Raw genomic sequence first — 20,091 nt, forward strand, 5'->3', positions numbered from 1 at the left:
CTGTCAGCTCCCAGGTGCTCAGGTGCAGGGCTCGAACTAGCCAAATCTGATTTCAAAAACATAAGCCTGGTTTCTATAGTGGCTACACAAATATTGGTGCCTACTTTTAGTAGGCCCTTGGTCATTGTGGTTCAGGAGAAAGGACCCTGGGTTTGGAATTAAATGACTGGAATTCTGGGATTCTGCTACTTATCTAGGTACTATCTTTGTGACCTTGGGCAGTCACTCTAAATGCTTTGTGCCTCAGTTTCCTCATCTGTAAAAAGACATTTGACTAGAGTAGTCTGAAGTCTCCTCCTGCTCTTAACCTATGATCCTAAGGAGAGGGAGCTGGTGTACCGAGGTCCTAGGAAACGTGGGGGTGGGGGGTGGAGATGAGTGGACAGGGCCTGGTCTTTAGTGACTTTTCCTTAAGTGACCTTTGCCACCACAAAGGGGGCCAGTAGTGAAGGCTTGGGAAGGTGGGAATGACACACACACACACACCGCCTCCACAGACAGCCGGGGAGGTTTCTACCTGCTCCCTGTGAATGGCTTCGCTGAGGAGGAAGTTGAAGACGAGGCGGCGGCTGGTGCGCTGGGCGAGCGGTTGGCAGGGCTGCAGGTCTCGCCGCCGGCTGACACCCAGAGTCCTCCGGCTCCGGCTGCGGCCCCTCGCCGCTCGAACAAGCCCTTCCCTCCGTTGCGGGACGTTCCCGTGGATGCCTTCTCTTGCCCCGGCCGCCGCAGCGCGTCTCCCCCGCCGCCGCCGCCCCGGCCGCCCCCGGTAGCCCCCCGACCCCCGCGGCCCAACTGGCTGCTAAGCGAGCCCCCTGGTCGAGCGCGCGAGGATGCCCGACGCAGCCGGAGTCGGGGTCGCAGCCGCAGCCGCAGCCGCTGCAAGTCCCCAGGCAGCATGCGCTCCCCGTCCCCGGCTCCCGGGAACGGACGCTACACCAAGTCCCGCCGCTCCCGGCTTCCCCTCCCCACACCCCAACCCGGACCTAGCGCGCAGGTGGGCACCCAGGAGCGAGAGGCGCCTCCAGACCGCGATGGAGAAGGGGAGCTCAGGACCATCACTGTCTCCAAGCTCAGACAATCCCTGGGTGAGCTGGGAAGTGGGAGGGGTCGCTGAGGGGCCAAGCTGGAAGCCAGGGCCATGGTGGGGGCGAACTCCCCAGCTCTCAGAACCTGCTAGCGACTGTGCCCCGTAGGCGGGTTTGGGGGTGGGAGTCTCTGACCACGTGCCCCACTCCCAGGAATCAGCATTTCTGGGGGGATCGAGTCCAAGGTGCAGCCCATGGTGAAGATTGAGAAGATCTTTCCTGGAGGGGCAGCCTTCCTCAGTGGGGCTCTGCAGGTATGGACAAAATACACCCGTGGGGAGGCGTTTCAACCTCAGTCCCAAATATGGCCCATCCATTGTGGGGAGTGGGAGGCAGGGACTAGAGGGAGCACACTGTCCTTGGGGCCATGGGAGATAAATGTAATCAGAAGTGACAGAGTGGAAAGCAGGCTAGATGTGAAAGGACCCAGCTCACCTATTTGCAAGTCACATCACCTCTATGCGTCTGTTTCCTCATATGTAAAAATGATGAGGTTGGACAAGATGACTTAAGATCCCTTTCACTTCTAAGTCCAACGATGCTATGACTAAGCAGAATGGGGTGGGGGTGGGGGTGGGGGTGGGGGTGGGAGGAGGGAGAATTGTCTTGGGTGGCGCAAAAACACCCCCCACACACACAGACACACAGACACACAAACACACACACACACACACCCCAGTTCCGGCACAAAGGGACCATTGTCTATGTCTTACCACCACCCTACACACTAAGAAAAAAAAAACACAGAACAAAAATCTCATTGTCCGTGCTGTTCCCCCCCACCCCACACACACACTTCCCTTGGATACTTCCCCTTAACTCCTCCTCCAGTCTCAGATTGAGAAGTAGGGTGAGAGGCCAGAGCCCCAGAGAAGGTACCAAGGAAGGAGCTAAGGCTGTGACCTCTCCATCAGGCTGGCTTTGAGCTTGTGTCTGTGGATGGGGAGAGCCTCCAACAGGTGACTCACCAGCGAGCCGTGGACACCATCCGCAGGGCCTATCGAAACAAGGCTCGAGAGCCCATGGAGATAGTGGTCAGGATTCCTCACCCTTGTCCTTCGGCACCTTCCACAATCTCTTAGCCCCAGGTCACACTCCTTCAATGACCTTCTGGTTCAGATTCCCTGATCCTTTCCCCAAGTAAGTTAACAAAAAGGTCAGGGTTGTTCCCCAGCATTACCAAAAGTTCCCAGGTGACCACAACCACTTTCCTTAATCCATCTTATCCCAGAGCCTCATCTCTCTCAGAAAGAGAACAGTTCTGTGATCAGGATACAAAGTGAACAATGGTGCTACTAACCAGCCTTCCCTACTCCCTATCCCCCATTCCTCTCTAGTCCCAGCAAGCCTTAAGACTTGGCCTAGGGCAGGGGTCAGATAAGGCTGAGCATGGGAGTTAGGGGTGAGGGTTCCTCTTGCCTGCCCTGTCTGGTCTCTCCCAGATAGAAACCTCCAGACCTCTTCAGATGAGAAAGGAACAAGGACCATCTCATCCATCCCCCTGCTTCTGGTCTTTACTTAGTTAAGGGTTAAGAATGCAAGGGGAGAACTGCCCCGGTACTTCAGGCCCTGTAAATTCCATTCAAGTCATGCTCCATAGGGACTTCCAGGTCTTTTTCTACTGGACTTGTAGCAGGACCTCCCAAAACCAGAGTGGAAACTAAGGAGGAGCCTGCAGCAGGGTGTATGTGGGCAGAGTACAGACTTTCCCCTTCTCTATACACACTTTCAGTGTACTCATTTTCTTAGAAACAATTTTTTTTTAATTTTTTCTTTGGGTTTGTACAAGAAATTTACACGTGTGAAAAATATACAATTTAAAAGATGCCATAAACTCAGGAAGGAGGTGGGGTGATGTTAGAGACTGGAATAGTAACAAACACAAATAAATGAGAAGTCTTTGAGTTCTTCCTTTGGTCTGAAGGCAGCTCCTGGTCACACAGAGGGCTCTGAAATGGGGCTCTAGAGAGAGGAACCTGATGGAGAACCAAGGCATCTTCATCCCAGGTCCCTCACCCCGTTAGCCTATGACACGGAAGGGAGGCACATATTGAGGGGAGAGGGGAAAGAGGGAGCTTTCTCTCTGGTGTGGAATCCTTAGGCTCTCAATGCTAGGGTTAGATTTGGTAAGTGTTATGGAGGCAGATTTGGAGTGGTGGTAACAAGGTGAGTGGGGGAGTGGTCTTCACATCTCCCCCCAGACAGGGCATGAGCATGCCTGATATCACCCTACCAAAAATGACATGGGGCCATTAGCTCTACTGAAATGCTTCCCTTTGGGTACAGAACTGGCCCGAAAACTTATCCCTGCACTCATCCTAGAGGCCAGACCATGACAAAGAAAGGTGGAGAGGTGAGAGTCCCTCAACTCAGAGGCCTCTAAGCTGGTTCCTTGTGGCTCCTCTAACCTATGAGTCTTCAGATCTCTGTGGCTGTGATCTCCTCCAGGTGGACACAGGGTGGGGTTTCAGGCAAGCTGTAGTCTGCCAGTTCTCGGGCCTCCAGCTCCAGGCTCAGCTGCCTCAGCTCCTGCTCCAGCTGCCGATTGCGCCGGTACATTTGGATGTAGCTGTGCTGCAGCTGCTTCTGGTAACGAATGACTTGCTCCTTCTCTGCCTGCCAGGCCAGGCGCTCATTCTCAAAGCTTCCCTGCTGCTCCTCAGCTCGACGCCGCTCCTGCTGCAGCTCAGCCCTCAGCCGCTCTACCTGGGCCCGAAGGCTCCCCCCAGCCCCAGCTGCTGCTGCCCTCTGAGCTTTGGCCTCATCACTCTCTGACAGCAGGAAGGGGTCAGGGGTGGGCATAGAGATGGGCTCTGGAGCCCCCCGAAGTCCTGCCACAGCCATGTCCAGCTGTCCGGCCTTCTCCCGAAGCCATTCAGCCTCATTCTTTCTGCGCTGTAACTCATGAGTGCAGACCTCAAGCTCTAGCTCCCGTGCCCGGGCTGCCTCTTGCAGCCCTCGAGCCCGCCCCTCGCTGGCCCTTAGAGAGGCCCGGGCCTCCCGAAGTGCCACCCGAAGCGCTGCCAGCTCACTGCCCTTCTGAACCAGCTCCGCCTGGGACTCCTTTAGCTGCTGCTTCAACAGGGAGATCTCCCCTGATTTCTGGCAGACCTTAAGGGTGAGGGGGGACCAGTGGTGAGTGATGACCTCACACCCAACAGGGGAAGAGGGTCAGCAGAGGCAAGAGGATGCAGGTGAAAGATGTGGAGGCAAACTACCTTACTTTGAGCCCCAGTTCCCCCATTTACTAGCTGGTAAACCTTGGGTAATTATGTCATTTAAAATCATGAGGTTGAAACCCTAACTTTGGCCTCAAGACCAGATGTTAGCCTGGTTCCCAAAGTTCCCCCCCAGATTCTCAGTCTATCCTCTTCCCCATGTCTTCCCAGGGTCCCCAAACCCACCTCCCACTTGGTCTCCTCGAGTCGAGGACCGAGCTCTCTCTGCTCCCGCTCAAAGGCTGCACATCGCCGTTCCAGCTGTTCTCGCTCCTGCAGCAGCTGTGCAAAGTCATCCTGCAGCTGGCGTTTTTCCTGCTGCAGCTGGAACACCTGCAGCTGCAGCAGCTGTTGCGCCCGCTGAGCTCTCTGGGTTGCCTGCATCACCTGGGCTACACAGCCCTCCTGGAGCTCCTCCCGTTCTCGCTGCCAGCGCCTCTGCTTTTCTTCATAGACCTAGAGGGACAGGGCCATAAACACAGGCACAGTCCCATTCCAAACACTCACAAATATTGAGTTTGACTCCCACCCACCCACACTTAGGCAAATATACCGTTGGCTCTCCACCTTCTAGAATCTATGAAGTGCTTGGAGGTTTTCTTTACAACAACCCAGTGATTTGGTCAACTATTATCTCCATTTTACAAAAGAGAAAACAGGCTCAAAGAGACTGTGATGTGCCCATCATTACAAAGCCACTAAGTGTGGGTCTGGTATTTGAACACAGATCTCCAGAGACCAATATTTTCTACTATTCCACACCTCCTCTATGCACACTCCTTGTATATACCTCAGCACACGCTTAAACCCAGAAACCGCAACCTCTCCATGGACAACATGGTATTACAGATAACTCTTAAGTAACACACTGTACATAATTCACAGCTGAACATGTCTGGGTCCCCTCATCAGCTGGCCAGCCTATGTTCAAGGTGGTCAGCCTTGCTCTAATACTAAGCTGGAGCCAGCCAGGTAGTGATTAATCAGCTGCTGCTGCCACCCTAGGGTACAGTCCAGCACCAAAGATGTAGGGATTGCAGGGTAGTGAAGGAAACCCTGGACTAAGGAGGGTCTAGTTCTGGCCCTGACATCAACTTGTTGTATGATCCCAGGCAAGTTACTTCATTGCTCTGGGCCTCGGTTTCCTTATCTGTAAAATGGGGGGTAGTGATACCTGCCCTGCCTCCCTCAAAGTGCTGGTATAAAAGAGTTTTATGAATTGTAAAGTGATGCAGCCATGGGAAGGTTCTATCACTCCTTCTGAATTATCTCTTGTTTCAGATTATTCAAGTTGTCTGTCCTTCACCCAACCCCTTCTCTTATCACCAAAAGTAACTTCCACAGTATCTTCCCATTTCTCATCACTCAAGGAGGGATGAGGGGGGAATCTGAATGAAGTTCAGAAGTTGCCCTGACACACACTGCATATTGGGGCAGGAAGGATTAGACCAGGTCTTTTTCCACTCAGTCTCTATCTCCTCATTTCAGTCCCTCCCTTCGGGCCTGGGACGGTGGCAGAGGGAGAGTGAGGAGTCAATCACCTGGCAGATGGCAGCCTCATTTTCATCCAGGCTGTCCCGAAGTTGCTGCAGTTCTGCCTCCCGCTCCCGAAGCTTCTCCTGCAGAGCACATCGCAGCAGAGACTCATCTGGCAGGGGTGGGGGGGGAGGTGGGGGTGGGCCAGGTAGAGGTGATCGATCCCCACAAGAACCACTGTCTGGAGATACCCGCGTGCCCCCACCACTGAGGAGGCCTCCCCGGGACCCTGTGCTCTTGCTGGATGATGAACGCCCACTATCTGAGTGCGAGGGACCCATGGAGACCCCACGGTGGCTGCCCCCAGTGCCAGGCAGCACCCCTCTCCCAGGGCCATCAGTAGGGAGATGCCCAACTGGAGAGCCTCCAACAGGTTCAGCTCCACCTGTGCTATAAGTGGGCAAGCTAGACAATGAATTTCGGCCAGAGTCAGACAGCGTCCCTGAGGGGCAACCATTGGCCCAGCTGCTTAGGGTCAGAGGCTTGTCAGCAGAGGACGAGGAAGAGGAGGAAGATGAGGAAGCAGGGCCCCCAAACAGCTGGGTCAGACTACCCTGGCTCCCTGACATCCCCCCAACACCAGCCCGTGGCCCCAGGAATGCTGGCAAGGATGGTGGCCCCCGAGGCTTGGGCAGCACAGGTTTGAAGGCTGTGGGCCGGATCAGACTCTTCTCCATGTTCTGAAACAGAGTAACAAAGTACTACCACCTAGCTACTATGAGGTACCCTCTCCCAAGCCCTATATGCTCCCTCCATCTAAATCCTGGCAATCCCTTGGTCGAGGAAGCACAGCTAGAGTTATCACAGGTGCTAAGAGGCTCTATCCCAACTCACCCCCTCCTCTTCCTGAGCATTGTGAAAAGTTATTTGTACTTGGAAGGAAGGCTCCCATTCTCACCTTCTCCAACTTTCCAGACACAGGGATGAGCTTTGGAGGTGGACCCCTGAGATGGGCACTTCGGGCTTGCTGCTCTCGGGCATCCTCAGTGTCACTACAGGGGCTGGCGGGTGAATCTCCCCGGAAGTCCTCATTGATATATGCAAAGCCAGCATTTCCCACAGGCTTTCTGGTGGGCACTGGGGGGCACAGTGGCTCTTGGGCCCTACAACCACCCCCTTGAAGTAGCAGCCCATCCTGCTGCCGGAAGAAGGGAGGTCCCGAGGGGGCATGGTGGCAGGGTGCAGGCCCTCCTCCAGGGCAGGGTCGGCCTGAAATAAGGCTACTCACACTGCCCATGGTGGGCAGGTGGGGTGGGTGTGAGACCGTGCTCTCAGGGGTGGCTTCCAGGGGCACAGGCAGAGTCTGGACGATTGCCATGGCTGGAGGGACTGTGGCCTGGCCACAGGCCTTGAAGGCAACCTGCTGTGCAAGGAAGGAGGCCACAGTCAGAGCTCCCCATTCCTAAGCCTTTCTGCCAGACCTCTACTCCCACCATAACCCACTGCTGGAACAGTGCCCACCTAAAGTTCTGCCAATGCCCCACCCCCAACTCTTCTCTATGCTCATGACCCTAAACACCCCAGCTACCACAAAGCAGCCCCAATTCTAAGTCTCCTAGTCCTAACCCTATCTCATGCCCCATTAGGCCCCCCTCCCAAACCCTGAAAACTTACCTCCCAACACACACATACATACAAATACATGAATATGTCTTGTTCCTTGCCTCTTGTTGAGGCTGAAGGGAGAGGTCATGATTTCTCATGACTCTAGAACTCCCTTCTATCTCAATAGGGGCCAGGGATCTGAGAATATTTAAACCTGATGGGAAATAGGCTTCGCTTGGGGGAAGGATGGGAGCAAAGAAGGAGAGTGAGGGTACAGAGAGGCTAGAAGAGCAAAGGCCAGATGGGGGAAGGAAGTGGCCAAGCCAGCCCAACTGGTCAGATGAGTCTGGGGCTTCCAGGTAGGGCAGAAACCCTGGTCTGAGGTTTCAGGTCTTGCTGAGCCCCTACACTAAAGTCTGGGGACTTGTCCCCTCCTAGGTAGGCAGGTCTCTGGCTCCCAAAGGAGCTTTCTCTTCTGGCTCAGCCCTTAGGAGGTGAAACCTCACTAACCACTACAAGAAAGACACCACATACATACTATCTGTTTTCAGATGGTAATTAGGGAACTGAGAGCTATCTGTGCCATTCCCCCTCAAACCATATCAGTCAATGCTCTGTTCCCCAAATTAATCAGTGGTTCATTTGCCCCCCCCTACAGACCAATGCCCACCAACCCCCAATTTTCATAAAGCTGAGCTAGTCTGAACCCTAAAACACTTAACCACCCCAGTACCCTTTGCCCCCAAAGGAAACTTGAGGGGTTAATGACCCCCTTCCTAGCCCAACAGGGACACAGAGTTTGATGCTTTGTTTCCATGACAACCCTGCACCACCCCCAATATCACCCTCTAAATCTCACAACATCAGATTGGTCCCAAAGAATATAGACAACCCCAGTGAGGAAGAAAAGTTAGTTATGATCCGGAGAAAGTTTCCCTTTCTTCTTGAAAATGCAGGCTCTCACCCCACCCCTGCAAATGTTCCCAGGATCTAGCTGGAGCTAAAGAAAGGAGGATCTGGCGACCCATGACCCTCACAGAGTTTCATCTCCTTCTTGGGTTGGGAAAGGGAGGTGCCCACCCGGAACCCCAGCCCTTCCTGAGGCCTCCAAGGGTTTTAAACATCTGTTCAAGCCATCAGAACACAATCCAGAGATCAACATGAGAGTGTATTAGAGAGAGAGAGTGTGTATGTGTGTGTGTATGTGTGTCTCTGTTCATCAAACACACACTGAAGCTATATAATTGTAAGTATGAATATGTATGTAAGTTCATGAATTCACACATGAAGTATGATGTTTTTTCCTATTCCCTGCTTGCGGAGGGCCACATACAAATACATTCTTTTTTCTTTTAAACCTGTCCTCTCCCCATTTTAAGCATCAAAGGATCTCAAGAATGGGAAAGGCCCTCAGACAGAGATCTAGTATGATCTCAAGCTGAACAGAAGTCCCTTCAACTCCACTTCTTTCTTCCTTACCGAAGTAAGGAAGGACCCTCCCTCCCCAAATCAAAACAGAAAATTGGGCTGGTGAAGTATCTTTGAGCTTCAGGAACTAACAGAGCATCACGTTCCCTCCAGCTGCAGCTCGAGTCCAGAAAGCCTGATACACCACAACTCAGGCCAAGCCCCAGACAACTAATGGGGGGTGGGGGTGGGGTTTAAGTAGATGAGACCTCCCCCCAATTAATATGCCATCTTTAAAGTTACCAGGCATAGAGGAGTGAATCAGCCGACACACACAATGGTGGGTGGAGGGTTGTGTTAAGGGGTCACTAGGTGGGCTAATTTTCCCCCATCGGTCTCCTTGTGAGCACAAGGAAAGTGAGGAGCACAGGGTGGGAGGGAGGGACAGGGAGAAAGAGAAGCAGAAAGATGGCAGAAGTGGAAGGGGGAATGGGGGTGGAGAGACAGCACAGGGCAGCCACAGCGTCTGGAAGTCCAGACTAGGCCAGAGCCTGGGGGGGGGGGCCGGGCTCCCGCTCTCTCCTTCCAAGCTGAAGAGGGAGGGGCTATCTGAGGCTCCATTTTGAGCAGCGTCTGTGTCTGCTCTGTGGGAAAGGGGGCCCGTCGGCTCTCACACACACACACACACACACACACACACACACTCGCCCAGCAGGAGGACTCCCCTCCCCCGCACGCCCCCACCCCAGTCTGGACTTCAGTGGGAGGGCCAGGCTAAGCAGGATTCCAGCTGCCGATGCCGACAACCCCCACCCCAACCCTGAGGGTCTGGAGTTAAGGAAACTGCGTCCAAAGCCTGCAGGGCTGGGGGGTGAGGGGTGTTGGGTCCTTCTCCACGCCAAGAAGAGGTGAATCCAATCCCAGGACACAAAGTAAGAGGCTCCCTCTCTGGGCCCCCAAACTAGTACAGAGTGTAATATCCTCCCCCACGTCCATTAACGAAGGACCTAAGCTGCCACCTAACTCTGGGGGCACCATGGCATCCCTCCCCGTGCCTGCCCCCTCACCTCCACCGCGCAGCTCCATCCTCAGACCCCGGCAGCTCCCTCCGAACCCTCGCTCCAGCCCAGATCCTCGGACACTCCGAGAACCCGACCAGGGCTCCGCCTCCCCTCCCCCCGTCTCCGTCCCCTCCCCCTCCCTGACCCAAGCATGGGAGGGGCAGAGCCCAGAGAAGGGGGAGGTAGCCCCGCCCCCGAGCGACTGGGCTCCGACACTCAAGCAACCCACGTCACCCGTGTTCTGGTAAGCATACAGACGTGCACATGTAAGCACGGATGCGCGCTGCTGCTCGCGCAGGATTCACACACGTCAAACGCAGGCCCCAAAGAACTCCGGGTCTAGACCTGGGCAGTCACGCCTTCCCACATCCCCACGAGAGCATGCAGAGGTGGGGGGCAGTCTGGGAGGGTCAGCATGCCTCCCCCGCGAGTCCAAAAGGTGGCAGCTGGCCCGAGTTCCAGCACAAAGGCTTGACGGCTCCTCCCCTTCCCAGCTCATTCAGGCCAGCCCCGAGCATCTGTGTCCCCCACTCCTTCCCATTCTCCCCTGAAAGGGGGGGGCGGGAAAGAAGAATCCTGAGCTCCCCGAAAACCCCAGGTTGGCCTCTGCTACGCCGCCCAGCGGACAGTTCCCGGAATGGCCCAGGGCCGGACGGGAACATGGAAGGGGAGGCGCCGACTCCAGACCGGGTTTGTAAGGGCCCCTCTTCCTGTGTTCCCGTCCGGCCCCATGCTGTGAGCTTGGGACCTCTAAGGGAATGGTCCTCCTACTCCCAAACCTGCCGAAGCTAGGGGCGATAGGAGACCGTGCAACGACGGCCGCGGCCAACCCCCGGGCACAGCAATCCCCGGACCACGTGACGAGCCCCAGGCATCCGCCCCGGTCTGGGAGAGGAGGGCTGTCAGACCGCCGTTCTCCCCGCCCCAGCCCCCTCCTAGCCCGAGCCTTCTCAACCTCAGGGCTATTTTTAGCTCCCTGGAAAGAGTCCTGTTTTCCTTTTTTCCCTCGAAAGGGGAAAAACAGCCCCGCCCCGAGAGGCCTGAGGGCACCGCCCCCGTCGGGCCCAGCCACGCCCCCCCAGTCCCTCCCACTCCTAGAACTTCGCTTCTTCAGGCACCAACCAGGCTTTCCTCCCATTACTGCCCCATCCTCCGACGGCTCCTCGCTCCGGCCTTGCTCCCTTTCGGTTGCCAGGGGCCCCGAGGGTGAGGGGGAGGCTGGTTGCCCCCACAAGGCCCCCTGAGGCTAAGACAGTACTTCGGGTTCACGGACACCCCGCCCCCATACCGGGCCTGGCGCCCACGTGTCCGCGCGGGGGGCACGTGACCCTAGTTTACCGCCTCGCCGGCCGGGAAGCAAGAACTGGGACAAACTCGCGGAGGCTCCGCCCCCGGACCTGCCCCGCCCCCTCCACCCCTCCCTCACCCCGCGCGCCTCGGGTCCTGGCGAGCGCACGCGGCGGGGGGGGGGGGGCCGCGCCAGCGGCTTTCTTTGTGCATGCTTGGGTCTCCCCGGGGGCGCGGCTGGGGAAGGTGGGACTTTAGGCGACTTCTCATGTCTGGAGCCGGACCCCCAATGTGCTCTTGCAGCCCGCAGGGGTCGGCGTTCCCCTACCCCAGCCCAGTTAGCTCTACCTCCGAGGGAGTCCTCCCCGGGCCCCCGCACTCACCGAAGGCTGCCCCGACGTTCTGGATCTGTCTCCCGTCCGGCTGAAGCCTCCTGGCTGCTCCGCCCGCTGCCATCGCCTGCCCAGGCGGGAGGGGAGGGGAGGGGAGGGGAGGGGAGGGGAGGGGCGGGGCGGGGCCGGCGAGGCCGCACCCGAGGGCCTGAGGCGACCGAATAGGGGCCCCAGGTGGGCCCCGCGCCTCCCACCCCATAAGACTTAACCTCGCTGGACCCCTGGTCGGAGGTTGGGGTTGGCAGGATGGCCAAGACCCTAGGACGCCGACATCCCTCGCCTCCAACTTTAGTTTGGGCCCCTGAGCAGGGCCCACAGTGCCCCGCCCCCTCCTCCCCACGCAGCTAAAAACAAAATTACCCACGGCAGGGCAGCTTCCTGCCTCCTCCACGTGCCCTTGCGCGAATGCTTCCCACTGGTTTTCTAGGGTCCCTCGGTCAGGGCAGGGGCTGCCCAGCTTTGTTGTTTGTATACCCAACCACAGACCCCAGTGTGGCACGTTTTAAACCCCAATGCTTATTGAACTCTTCCCCCGTGCCCCTTCCCCCTTAAGGTTTAGTGACCAAAGGATACTCGAATTTCACTGGAGTTGGCAACTTGAGGGTGGCGTGGTTAAACTGCAGTATAAACAGCTTCGCCGATTTGATGATTCAGGGCTGGAACCCCCTTCTCTTAGGCCCATTACCCCAGCCAGAAAGAGACCACCAGGACCCTTTCTCTGGGTCCTGGTGCGGCCTAGTAAATTTTCTCCTCTCATAGAATAAGATCCTCCTCTCTCAGTCCTGAAAGTCCCAACTAGTTAAAGCAGGAAATGGGATGGGAATGGAGGGAGTTCAAGAGGCTGAGAGGTTCTGAGGGGCTGAAGTTATTATACTGCCTCTATAGGACTGATAGTACAGGTTCTAGGGCTGGAAGCCAGCTGCAAAGGTCCGGGGCTTACAAAAAGGGCCCTAGCTAAATATTACCCTGGTCCTTTAAGCTGCCTTTCTAGATTATAAACCTTAGAAAACAGGAACCTTGATCTTGCTATTGATAATTGATTGCTAGCACAGGGCTCAGAGCACAATCATAAATTACCTAGTTCTCACTAAGTGAACTCACACCAGACTAAGGAGGCCCCACCTAGCACAGGCCTGGGCATCGGACTCTATCCCCTACTGGAAGGCTAATTTTGAGTATATTGTTTTTATCCCCATTTTCAAGGGCCCTTAATACATGTGTTGAATAGGAAAATGAGTAAACCAAGGCATGTGAACTGGGACGTGCCTTGGCCCACCCTCACGTTTCAATGGGAGAAGACCCTACTGAGGTCTGAGGTTCCAGGAACATGTATAGATAGCTATACTTGTATGGGTTCAGGGTGTTTGCTAAGGTGTGTGTTTGTTTAAAGGGTGGGGCTGTGTATGTGGGGAGGGGAGGGAAGGGAGGTTGTCTAGCTTCCTCCCCCTGGCTATTCTGGTTTGTACTGTGTGGGGGTGCCTGCATGTGAGGCAGCACAGATGGCTCAGGATTTTGCTTACCAATTCCTCTAAGCTCCACAACGGGCACCCTGGGGAAGGTCCACTGAGGAATCCATACTGTTCATATAGGCTAGGCTATTCATAGGCTCCTCCCCAACCCCAGGAACGTGCAGTTTTGAGGACTGGCAGTCCTGCAGATTCTCAGTGTCTTAAGTCTCTCAGCCTGGCTGGCTCAAGACTAGGAATTATTAAAATGAGAGTCTCAGCTCCATCCAGTCTAAGAGACTTGAAAAAACAAAACAAAACTAGGAGCTCTATCCCACCAACCTTCATATACAACAAAAGAAATCTCTACCTATCCCTGAAGACTGCCCAAGAAGAGTCATCCCCTCACCCCCACCACAGCAAGGCTAACAGGCTTGGGGCTTCATCCTGAACTATTCTTAAAGCTCATCAGCCAGTACCACCAGCCATTACAACTCTGCAGACACACATAAACACACAGATGTACTACAAGCTTCTAGTGGCTAAGCCCAGCACCTTGAAAGGATCAGGGATACCGGCCTGGTACCACCTCTGCTCTCCATACTTTGGGTAGGATGGGAAAGGATCTGGGGTGATGGCAGGACAGTAGGAAAGGTCAAGTTTGCAGGGTCAGATGGGGTTCCCCTATCCTGATAGCATCTCCCTGGCTCTAGCTCAAAGGGCTGCTGGAAAGCAAAGATATAGGGTCCCCAGGTCAGGGGCTTGGGTGGACACCCTCATTCTCTATAGGAAGGGAAAGAAACAAGGACGAGACCTTGGCATCATGGTATTGGGGGCACCACTGACACCTGGTGGTCATATGTGGCAAGACACAGAGAGCTAAAAAAAACAAAAACAAAACAAAAAACAACCAAAACATCTTTTTAAAATAAAGGTGTAAAAGTGTAACAGGGGTAGGGTGTGTTCAGGGAAGGCTAGTACCTTTGGTGTGAGGGCTGCTGAGCCCTTTTCAGGGCTGCTCATCCACCTTTGGTGTCCACTTGACTCATCAAACTCTCACCTGTGGCTCCAAGAAGCTGTAGCAAACTCAGGACCCACACCTCAGTAAACTTTCAGCAGATGGCTAAATTAGATTGAGGGTAACCAAGGGGTCTCAGATCCTTCTGTGAGTTAGGGGACTGCCTATCCCAAGTATGTGATGACTTCTCTGGTGGAATGGGTAGATAAGAATAATTTGTTCCAATGGCCACAAAGGTGGCTAAAGCGGGCACTATGCAGCACTTAGAGCTTGGTCAGACATCAAAGATGCCAAGATCATCCACTGCATTCCAGGCCATTGCCAGTCGTCTTGATTTTGTCTTGACAATGGACTCCAATGACTCTGGAAGAGTGAGGCTGATGACTATGTGCAACTCTGCTTCACTTAAATCCAACTTATGCTCGAATCAAAAGACATCATCCATACTATTTTGCCATTCTAGCCAAATTTCCAACTGAAGAGGTTTTGTTTTGTTTTTTGAAGAAGAGGTTTTGAATGCCATTAGGCTCCTCTTGTGTGGCAAAGAGCCTGGTGCTGATTCTATTCCAGGAGAGATTTACAAGGCAGGGGGTCCGCTACTCATAGAAAAGCTAACTGGTATCTTCCAGGTTATGACAAGAGGTTGTCATAAATGAATTCCCCCAGGAATTCATGTTTCTATTGTCCATCTCTATAAAGGTAAAGGAAATAGATTATCCTGTGACAATCACAGGGGAGTCTTTCTTGTAGTCATTGCTGGCAAAATTCTTGCCAGAGTCCTCCTTAATAGACTGATGCTTCACCTGGAAGATGGTCATTTACCCAAGAGCCGGTGTGGCTTCAGAAAGGGCTGAGGAAGAGTCAATATGGACCTGACAACTCCAGGAGAGAAGACAGGAGCAGAATAGACATCTGTACACAACACTTGTTGATCTGACCAAAGCCTTTCATCAGTTACGAAGGTTTGTGGAAAATTATGGCAAAATTTGGTTGCCTGGAGTTCATCAGTATTGTACATCAATTTCATGACAGCATGCTTGCATGAGTTCTGGATAATGGACAATGCTCTCCAGCTTTCCCAGTCACTAATGGAGAGAAATAAAGCTGTGTGCTTGCTCCCACATTTTTGAGCATGTTTTCAGCAGTGTTGTCAGACTCCTTCAACAAGGATGAAAACATCAAGGTCAGCTATCACACTGATGGTAAATTATTTAACTCGAAAAAGCTACAAGCTAAGACTAAAATGGAGGGAAAGCTGGTGCATGAGTTTTTGTTCACATTTGATTGTGCACTGAATACAGCCTCTGGAGCTGAGATGCAACAAAGTATGGATTGATTCTCTTCTGCTTGTGCTACTTTTGGTCTAACAATTAACACCAACAAAACAAAGGCTGTCCACCAGCCAGCACACCATCCACACATGGAACTATTGGTTACAGCAAATGGAGAAATTTTGATTACAATAGGTAAGTTCACTTACTTCAGCCATGTACTTTCCAGGGAATGTACACATAGATGATGAGGTTGACATACATGCTGCCAGAACTAGCTCAGTGTTTGTGACACTGAAGTAAAGTGTGGGAGAGAAAAAGTATTAGGCTGCCTACCACACTGAAATTCTACAGAGCTGATGTGCTGATGCTATCGTTGTATGTCTGTGAAGCCTGAAGTGTACCAGTGACACGCAGAAAAGTGAACCACTTCCATTTGAATTGTCTCAGGAAGATGCTGAAGATAACCAGGCAAAATAAGGTACTGGACACTGAGGTCCTTTCTTGAGCTAAAGTGCCAAGCATTCAAACCCTACTGCAGAGAGCTCAACTCTGATGAACTGACCACATTGTTCAAATGCCAAAAGCACTTTTGCGTAAAAGACTATTACAGAGAACTCACACAAGGCAGATGCATACGTGGAGGTCAGAAGAATGGATACAAGGATACTCTCAAGGTGTCTCTGAAGAATGCTGGAATCATTTCATGACATGGAACACAATGGCAAAGAACTGCCTAGCATGGCATGCCCTTGTCAAAGGTGCTATGTTCCATGAGCTAAGCAGAATTGCAGTAGCTTAAAAGAAAAGTGAGATGTACAAATTTAGAAACTTCTCCACTCCAGGTGTTCATGTGGACTCTGTGCCTGACTGTGGTAGAGCCTTCTGAGCTCGTATTAGTCTGATCAACCAATCAGACACACTAATACCTTGACTCCAACATAGTGATATCATTTTGGTCCTCTTTGAGAACTAAGGACAATAAACAACAACCAAAACTCTGACAAAAATAGGTTTATTTTCCTAGAGAAAAGTCCTGTGACTCAGCTTTCTTCAGGCTGTTGACCACCTCCATTGGGTCAGAATCACACGCTGTCCTGGGAGATGTCATGCCTTCTCTCTTGGGACTGAAAACTCTCGACTCCCATACCTTTCAGCATTTCTGCTCAGCAACTCCCACAAAGGTAAGGCACCAAGCTCACAGATGGATCTCACCTCAAAAGGGTGTGTGGGAGCTCCTTGAACACAGCCTCCACACTACTCTCACCATGGCTGTCAGGGGGGAGGGGTCTGGGCTGCTTTGTCCTTCTGCTTCCCAGATGCTCCTCCCCCTTTCCTAGAGGGAGGCTTTTTGGGGTCTAGTTCATTGTCATCTTTGACCTTCTTGAGGCGGGCCTTGCCTTTGGCTGAGGGCGAGAACGTCAGTGAGCTCTTATTGAATTCCAGAGGGAAGACACCCACGTCCCCATCAAAACGGTTCTTAGCCACCTGTAGGTAGCGTTTCCCTGGACCTGTTACCAGCTTCTTGTCCTGAAGGATCAACACGTTGTCTGCCTCCTGGCTGGCCTGGGGAAGGAGGTTGTAGGGGGAGGGCCATGTCAGTGGAAAAGGGAACAAAATGTATTAGGGAAACAGAGGATAAGTGGAGGAGGGAATGAAAGAGGGAAAAGACGTAGGAATGAGGGGATGGGTTTTAGGGGGTTCAGATAAAGATAGGGGATTGCTACTACGTGTATATTTTCCCATCTTACTGTAGAGGATCCTAAAACATACCCAAGTCCATACCCCATCCCTTTCATTTACAAGGTGAATATCTCCAGGATACAGACCTTGGCTGAACCAAAGATAGATGCAGTCTGCAGCTCTTTGTCACTGTCCTCTTTCCGGGGGTGAATGACCAGGGTCACATGGCAACTGTTGTCTGTGGCAAACTTCCGGAAGGCTCCTACAATGTAGTCCTGGGCTGCAATCCTGCCATTAACCCAGGAGGGTAGAAGGTTATCAGTCATTGGCAGAGGAATAAGGACAGTCAGATCCACACTCTCCTGAGTTACCCAAGACAAAATAAAGACTCAAAAGAGTCACAGACAACATTCTACTCCAACCTATCCTACTTCTGCTCCTTCTGTCTCAGAAAAAAAAAGGTGTGAGAGCATGCACATGAGTGTGTATGTATGTGTGTATATGTGTGTGTGTGTGTGTGTGTATATATATACATCCCATTTCCAGGATGCCCAGCTTGCAGGGAGGAAAAATAAGCTTCAAGAACCAAAAAATACATGTACAAACTTGATTTTGTCCAAGATTGGGGAAGGGGATGTTACCTGTCTGAAGAGAGTTGCTCGTGCCCCATCATGAACTGCAAGTTGTCAATGATCACATGGCAGATATCGTAGACGTAAACAGCATGATGCATTGTGTCTACCACAGTTCTAGAAGAGGGAGGGTGCACAGAGGAAGAGGGGAAAAGGTCTGTAGTCACCAACAAAGTGTATCCATCAACCAGCACCCTTGATATAATGGCCAATCTGAGAGGTCCTGAAGCTTCAGCTGGCAGTTTCAGCCTTCCTTCAAATCGAAGCAATCTGGTCTTGAAGTCAGGCTAATCAAAACTAGGTTTCTTACCTGATATTCTGCTGCCCATGGAAAGTCATAAAATACAGTGCCAAGTCCTCAAAGCGGTCAGCCCACTCATCATACTCTTCCAGCCTTTCTTCAAGCCGCCCCATGGCAAACTGGGTCAGCATGATCCTGGCCAGCCGCACATTGCTGATCTCAAAGCTACCCCACAGTGTATTCACTCCCTGTGTACATAGATCCAGTGCATATTCACTAATGAATGTTGTCTTCCCACTGCCTGTCGGTCCTGAGGGATACATGACAAAGGCATGTTTGAGAAAGGACTTGGGGATCACCACCCTCAAAGCTGAGGGCACAATCAAGTATTTATCACTCTGATCCCTAACACTCTGCCCATGAAATCCCCAACACCTACACCAATAACATCCCCCTTGAGGACAACCACTTTCTCCCCCAAGTGAGAATGGCCAAACCCATCTTTAATGAGGTCACCTGTGAAGACAGTTAGTTCGCCCTTTCGATGGCCCTTCAAAAGTCGGTTGAGGTCAGGGAAACGTCCCCAGCGCACTCCAGCTACTTGTTCCACGTTAGATAGTTCTCCCAGAACTTCTTCCCTCAGTTGCCGGAAAGACACTATAGACTTATGGCCAGCAGGCAGGGCTGACCGTAGTATTCTCTGCAGATTCAAGCCCTGGGTCAGAGCTTCTAAGGGGCGGGGATGCTGGTCTCCTGGCCTAACCAAGGAGCAACGTTTGGGGTTCAGCTTTCGGGCAAACAATTTGGCAGCCTCCCATGCCCTCAAGTCATCACCGAGCCAGAGTACAATTCGTCGAAACTGTTCCAGGTAGGGGAGTAGTGTAGGGGGCAAGCAAGTTAACCCTCGGGGTAATGCCAGTGTGGGCAGCCCTGTGGCCTGATGCAAAGCCAAGCTATCCAGCTCCCGACTGGTCAATACCACCTCCACATCTCGTAGGTTGATCAATGGCAGCCCAAATAGGTTATGGTAGGCACTGGGTCGAGGCAAAGTGGTCTCCACATAGCAGACACCCTCCCCTTGACCTTCTGCCTTCAGCAGCTTCAGTCCCCTAAGACTCAAGCCCCCTGGGGAAAACCACGGAAACACCAAGCTTCTGGCAGCTCGAAGATAGCGCACATTGAAGAGCTTCAATGTGGCATCAGACACCTTTGCCAGATTGAACATTGTTCGGGCCACATGAATCTCTTCCTGGTCTGGAAGTTCAGTGAGTGGCACTGCCCGATCCCAGATCCTCAGTACATCATTACTGTGGCTGTCTACAGTCTCACTCCCTTTACCCTCACTAACCCAGGAACCAGCCGCACCACCTTCCACAGATGCCTGGAAGTCCTCCCAGTTGCCCTCAGCCAAGGTGCCAGTGCAAAGGAAGTGGCCTGTGGTCTTATCAATGAAAAGACTGTGGGGGCTACCCTCAGTCCAGTTCTCTGCCTCTGCACCCCATGGCCCCAGGAATGGGCTGGGTGTGCGCAGGCAACTGTACCCATCCTGGAAGGGGATACCCCGGGCTCGAAGGTACTGCCTTATCTCAGCTGCAGTGACAAGCACCACGGGGGTTTCTGGGGTTGGCAGAACCTCCTTACGATAGGGCCTACGGGGAGGTCCTCCTCGGGGGAGGCCCCTGCAACCCATCCACATTATGGGCCATCGAAGGGTCAGCAGGGCCCGCAGGGGGTACCCACTTTGGGGAGAGATCCACATCTCAGCCTGGCTCCCAGGAAGGAAAAAGAAGGGGCGATACTACCCGGAGTTCCTCAGCCGAGCCGGCCTACCACCAATCACACAATCAAGAAGCATCTATTAAGCACCTGCTGTGTGCCAGGCACCATGCTCGACACAGAACCCCTCCCCTTCTACACCCCTTTCCCAGTGGGGCTCCATTCTCTCACAGGCTCGCCAGTCTCCAAGACTGACCCTTCCCCCGAGTCAGGACCCTACCTCTCATGGCCTCCCTACAGCCCCCGTCCTCACTGGGTTGCCCGTCCCACCGCATTCTCCCCTCCCGGGCCTTCCCTCCATGGGTAAGATGCTCTACGAGCTACGCCTCCCCACTCTCCAAGGCTCCGGGAGCCTTCTCGAGACAGCGCCCAAACACCCGCCAGAGGCTCCTCCGTTCCAAGACGCCCACACGAACAACGTGGGAACTAGTCGCGTGCTACAGTTGCCAACCTCGGAAGCAAAACTCTGCGAGGTCTAGCGCGACTACCCCACG

At 53.3% G+C, this 20,091-nt stretch overlaps 3 protein-coding genes across 6 annotated transcripts in view; 1 reads left to right on the forward strand and 2 right to left on the reverse strand.

Moving 5' to 3' along the window:
* Positions 1-2,265, forward strand: part of PDZD7 (PDZ domain containing 7) — an 18,013-nt gene extending 15,748 nt beyond the window's left edge. Inside the window, exons 12-14 of the mRNA XM_027851642.1 lie at positions 548-1,085; positions 1,239-1,339; positions 2,000-2,265. Of these exons, the coding sequence (XP_027707443.1) occupies positions 548-1,085; positions 1,239-1,339; positions 2,000-2,167 (807 nt within the window). The 3' untranslated portion in view covers positions 2,168-2,265. The remainder of the gene's footprint in view (positions 1-547; positions 1,086-1,238; positions 1,340-1,999) is intronic.
* A 560-nt stretch (positions 2,266-2,825) lies between these two features.
* LZTS2 (leucine zipper tumor suppressor 2) lies at positions 2,826-11,601 on the reverse strand. Of its 4 annotated transcripts, none has more exons than XM_027852005.1 (5): positions 11,523-11,601; positions 6,738-7,199; positions 5,845-6,519; positions 4,490-4,759; positions 2,826-4,196 (listed from the first exon to the last, which is right to left on the reverse strand). In XM_027852005.1, the coding sequence occupies exons 2-5, from the start codon at positions 7,155-7,157 to the stop codon at positions 3,504-3,506; spliced, it is 2,058 nt and encodes a 685-aa protein (XP_027707806.1). In that variant the 5' UTR covers positions 7,158-7,199; positions 11,523-11,601; the 3' UTR covers positions 2,826-3,503. The 4 variants fall into 4 exon arrangements, with proteins under 4 accessions (XP_027707806.1, XP_027707805.1, XP_027707803.1 ...); XM_027852004.1 differs by having other exon boundaries at positions 6,738-7,202; XM_027852002.1 differs by lacking the exon at positions 11,523-11,601 and adding an exon at positions 9,859-9,953.
* Positions 11,602-16,264: 4,663 nt separating this feature from the next.
* On the reverse strand, positions 16,265-20,047 carry TWNK (twinkle mtDNA helicase). The gene is made up of 5 exons (XM_027851501.1): positions 18,338-20,047; positions 17,891-18,131; positions 17,590-17,697; positions 17,095-17,236; positions 16,265-16,831 (listed from the first exon to the last, which is right to left on the reverse strand). The coding sequence occupies exons 1-5, from the start codon at positions 19,578-19,580 to the stop codon at positions 16,541-16,543; spliced, it is 2,025 nt and encodes a 674-aa protein (XP_027707302.1). The 5' UTR covers positions 19,581-20,047; the 3' UTR covers positions 16,265-16,540.
* Positions 20,048-20,091: the final 44 nt, after the last annotated feature.

Source organism: Vombatus ursinus, unplaced genomic scaffold (genome assembly GCF_900497805.2).
Source record: "Vombatus ursinus unplaced genomic scaffold, bare-nosed wombat genome assembly UNPS02009205.1, whole genome shotgun sequence".
Taxonomy (NCBI): domain Eukaryota; kingdom Metazoa; phylum Chordata; class Mammalia; order Diprotodontia; family Vombatidae; genus Vombatus; species Vombatus ursinus.

Excerpts from the sequence above, each read along its gene's own strand:
- LZTS2 (XM_027852005.1), bottom strand. The coding sequence starts at position 7,157 with ATGGCAATCGTCCAGACTCTGCCTGTGCCCCTGGAAGCCACCCCTGAG. Across the intron at positions 4,760-5,844 it reads ATGAGGCTGCCATCTGCCAG|GTCTATGAAGAAAAGCAGAG; the intron begins GTGATTGACTCC and ends CTGTCCCTCTAG. Across the intron at positions 4,197-4,489 it reads TCGAGGAGACCAAGTGGGAG|GTCTGCCAGAAATCAGGGGA; the intron begins GTGGGTTTGGGG and ends CTCACCCTTAAG.
- TWNK (XM_027851501.1), bottom strand. The coding sequence starts at position 19,580 with ATGTGGATCTCTCCCCAAAGTGGGTACCCCCTGCGGGCCCTGCTGACC. Across the intron at positions 18,132-18,337 it reads CGAACTAACTGTCTTCACAG|GACCGACAGGCAGTGGGAAG; the intron begins GTGACCTCATTA and ends TGTATCCCTCAG. Across the intron at positions 17,237-17,589 it reads GAGCAACTCTCTTCAGACAG|GATTGCAGCCCAGGACTACA; the intron begins GTAACATCCCCT and ends GGTTAATGGCAG.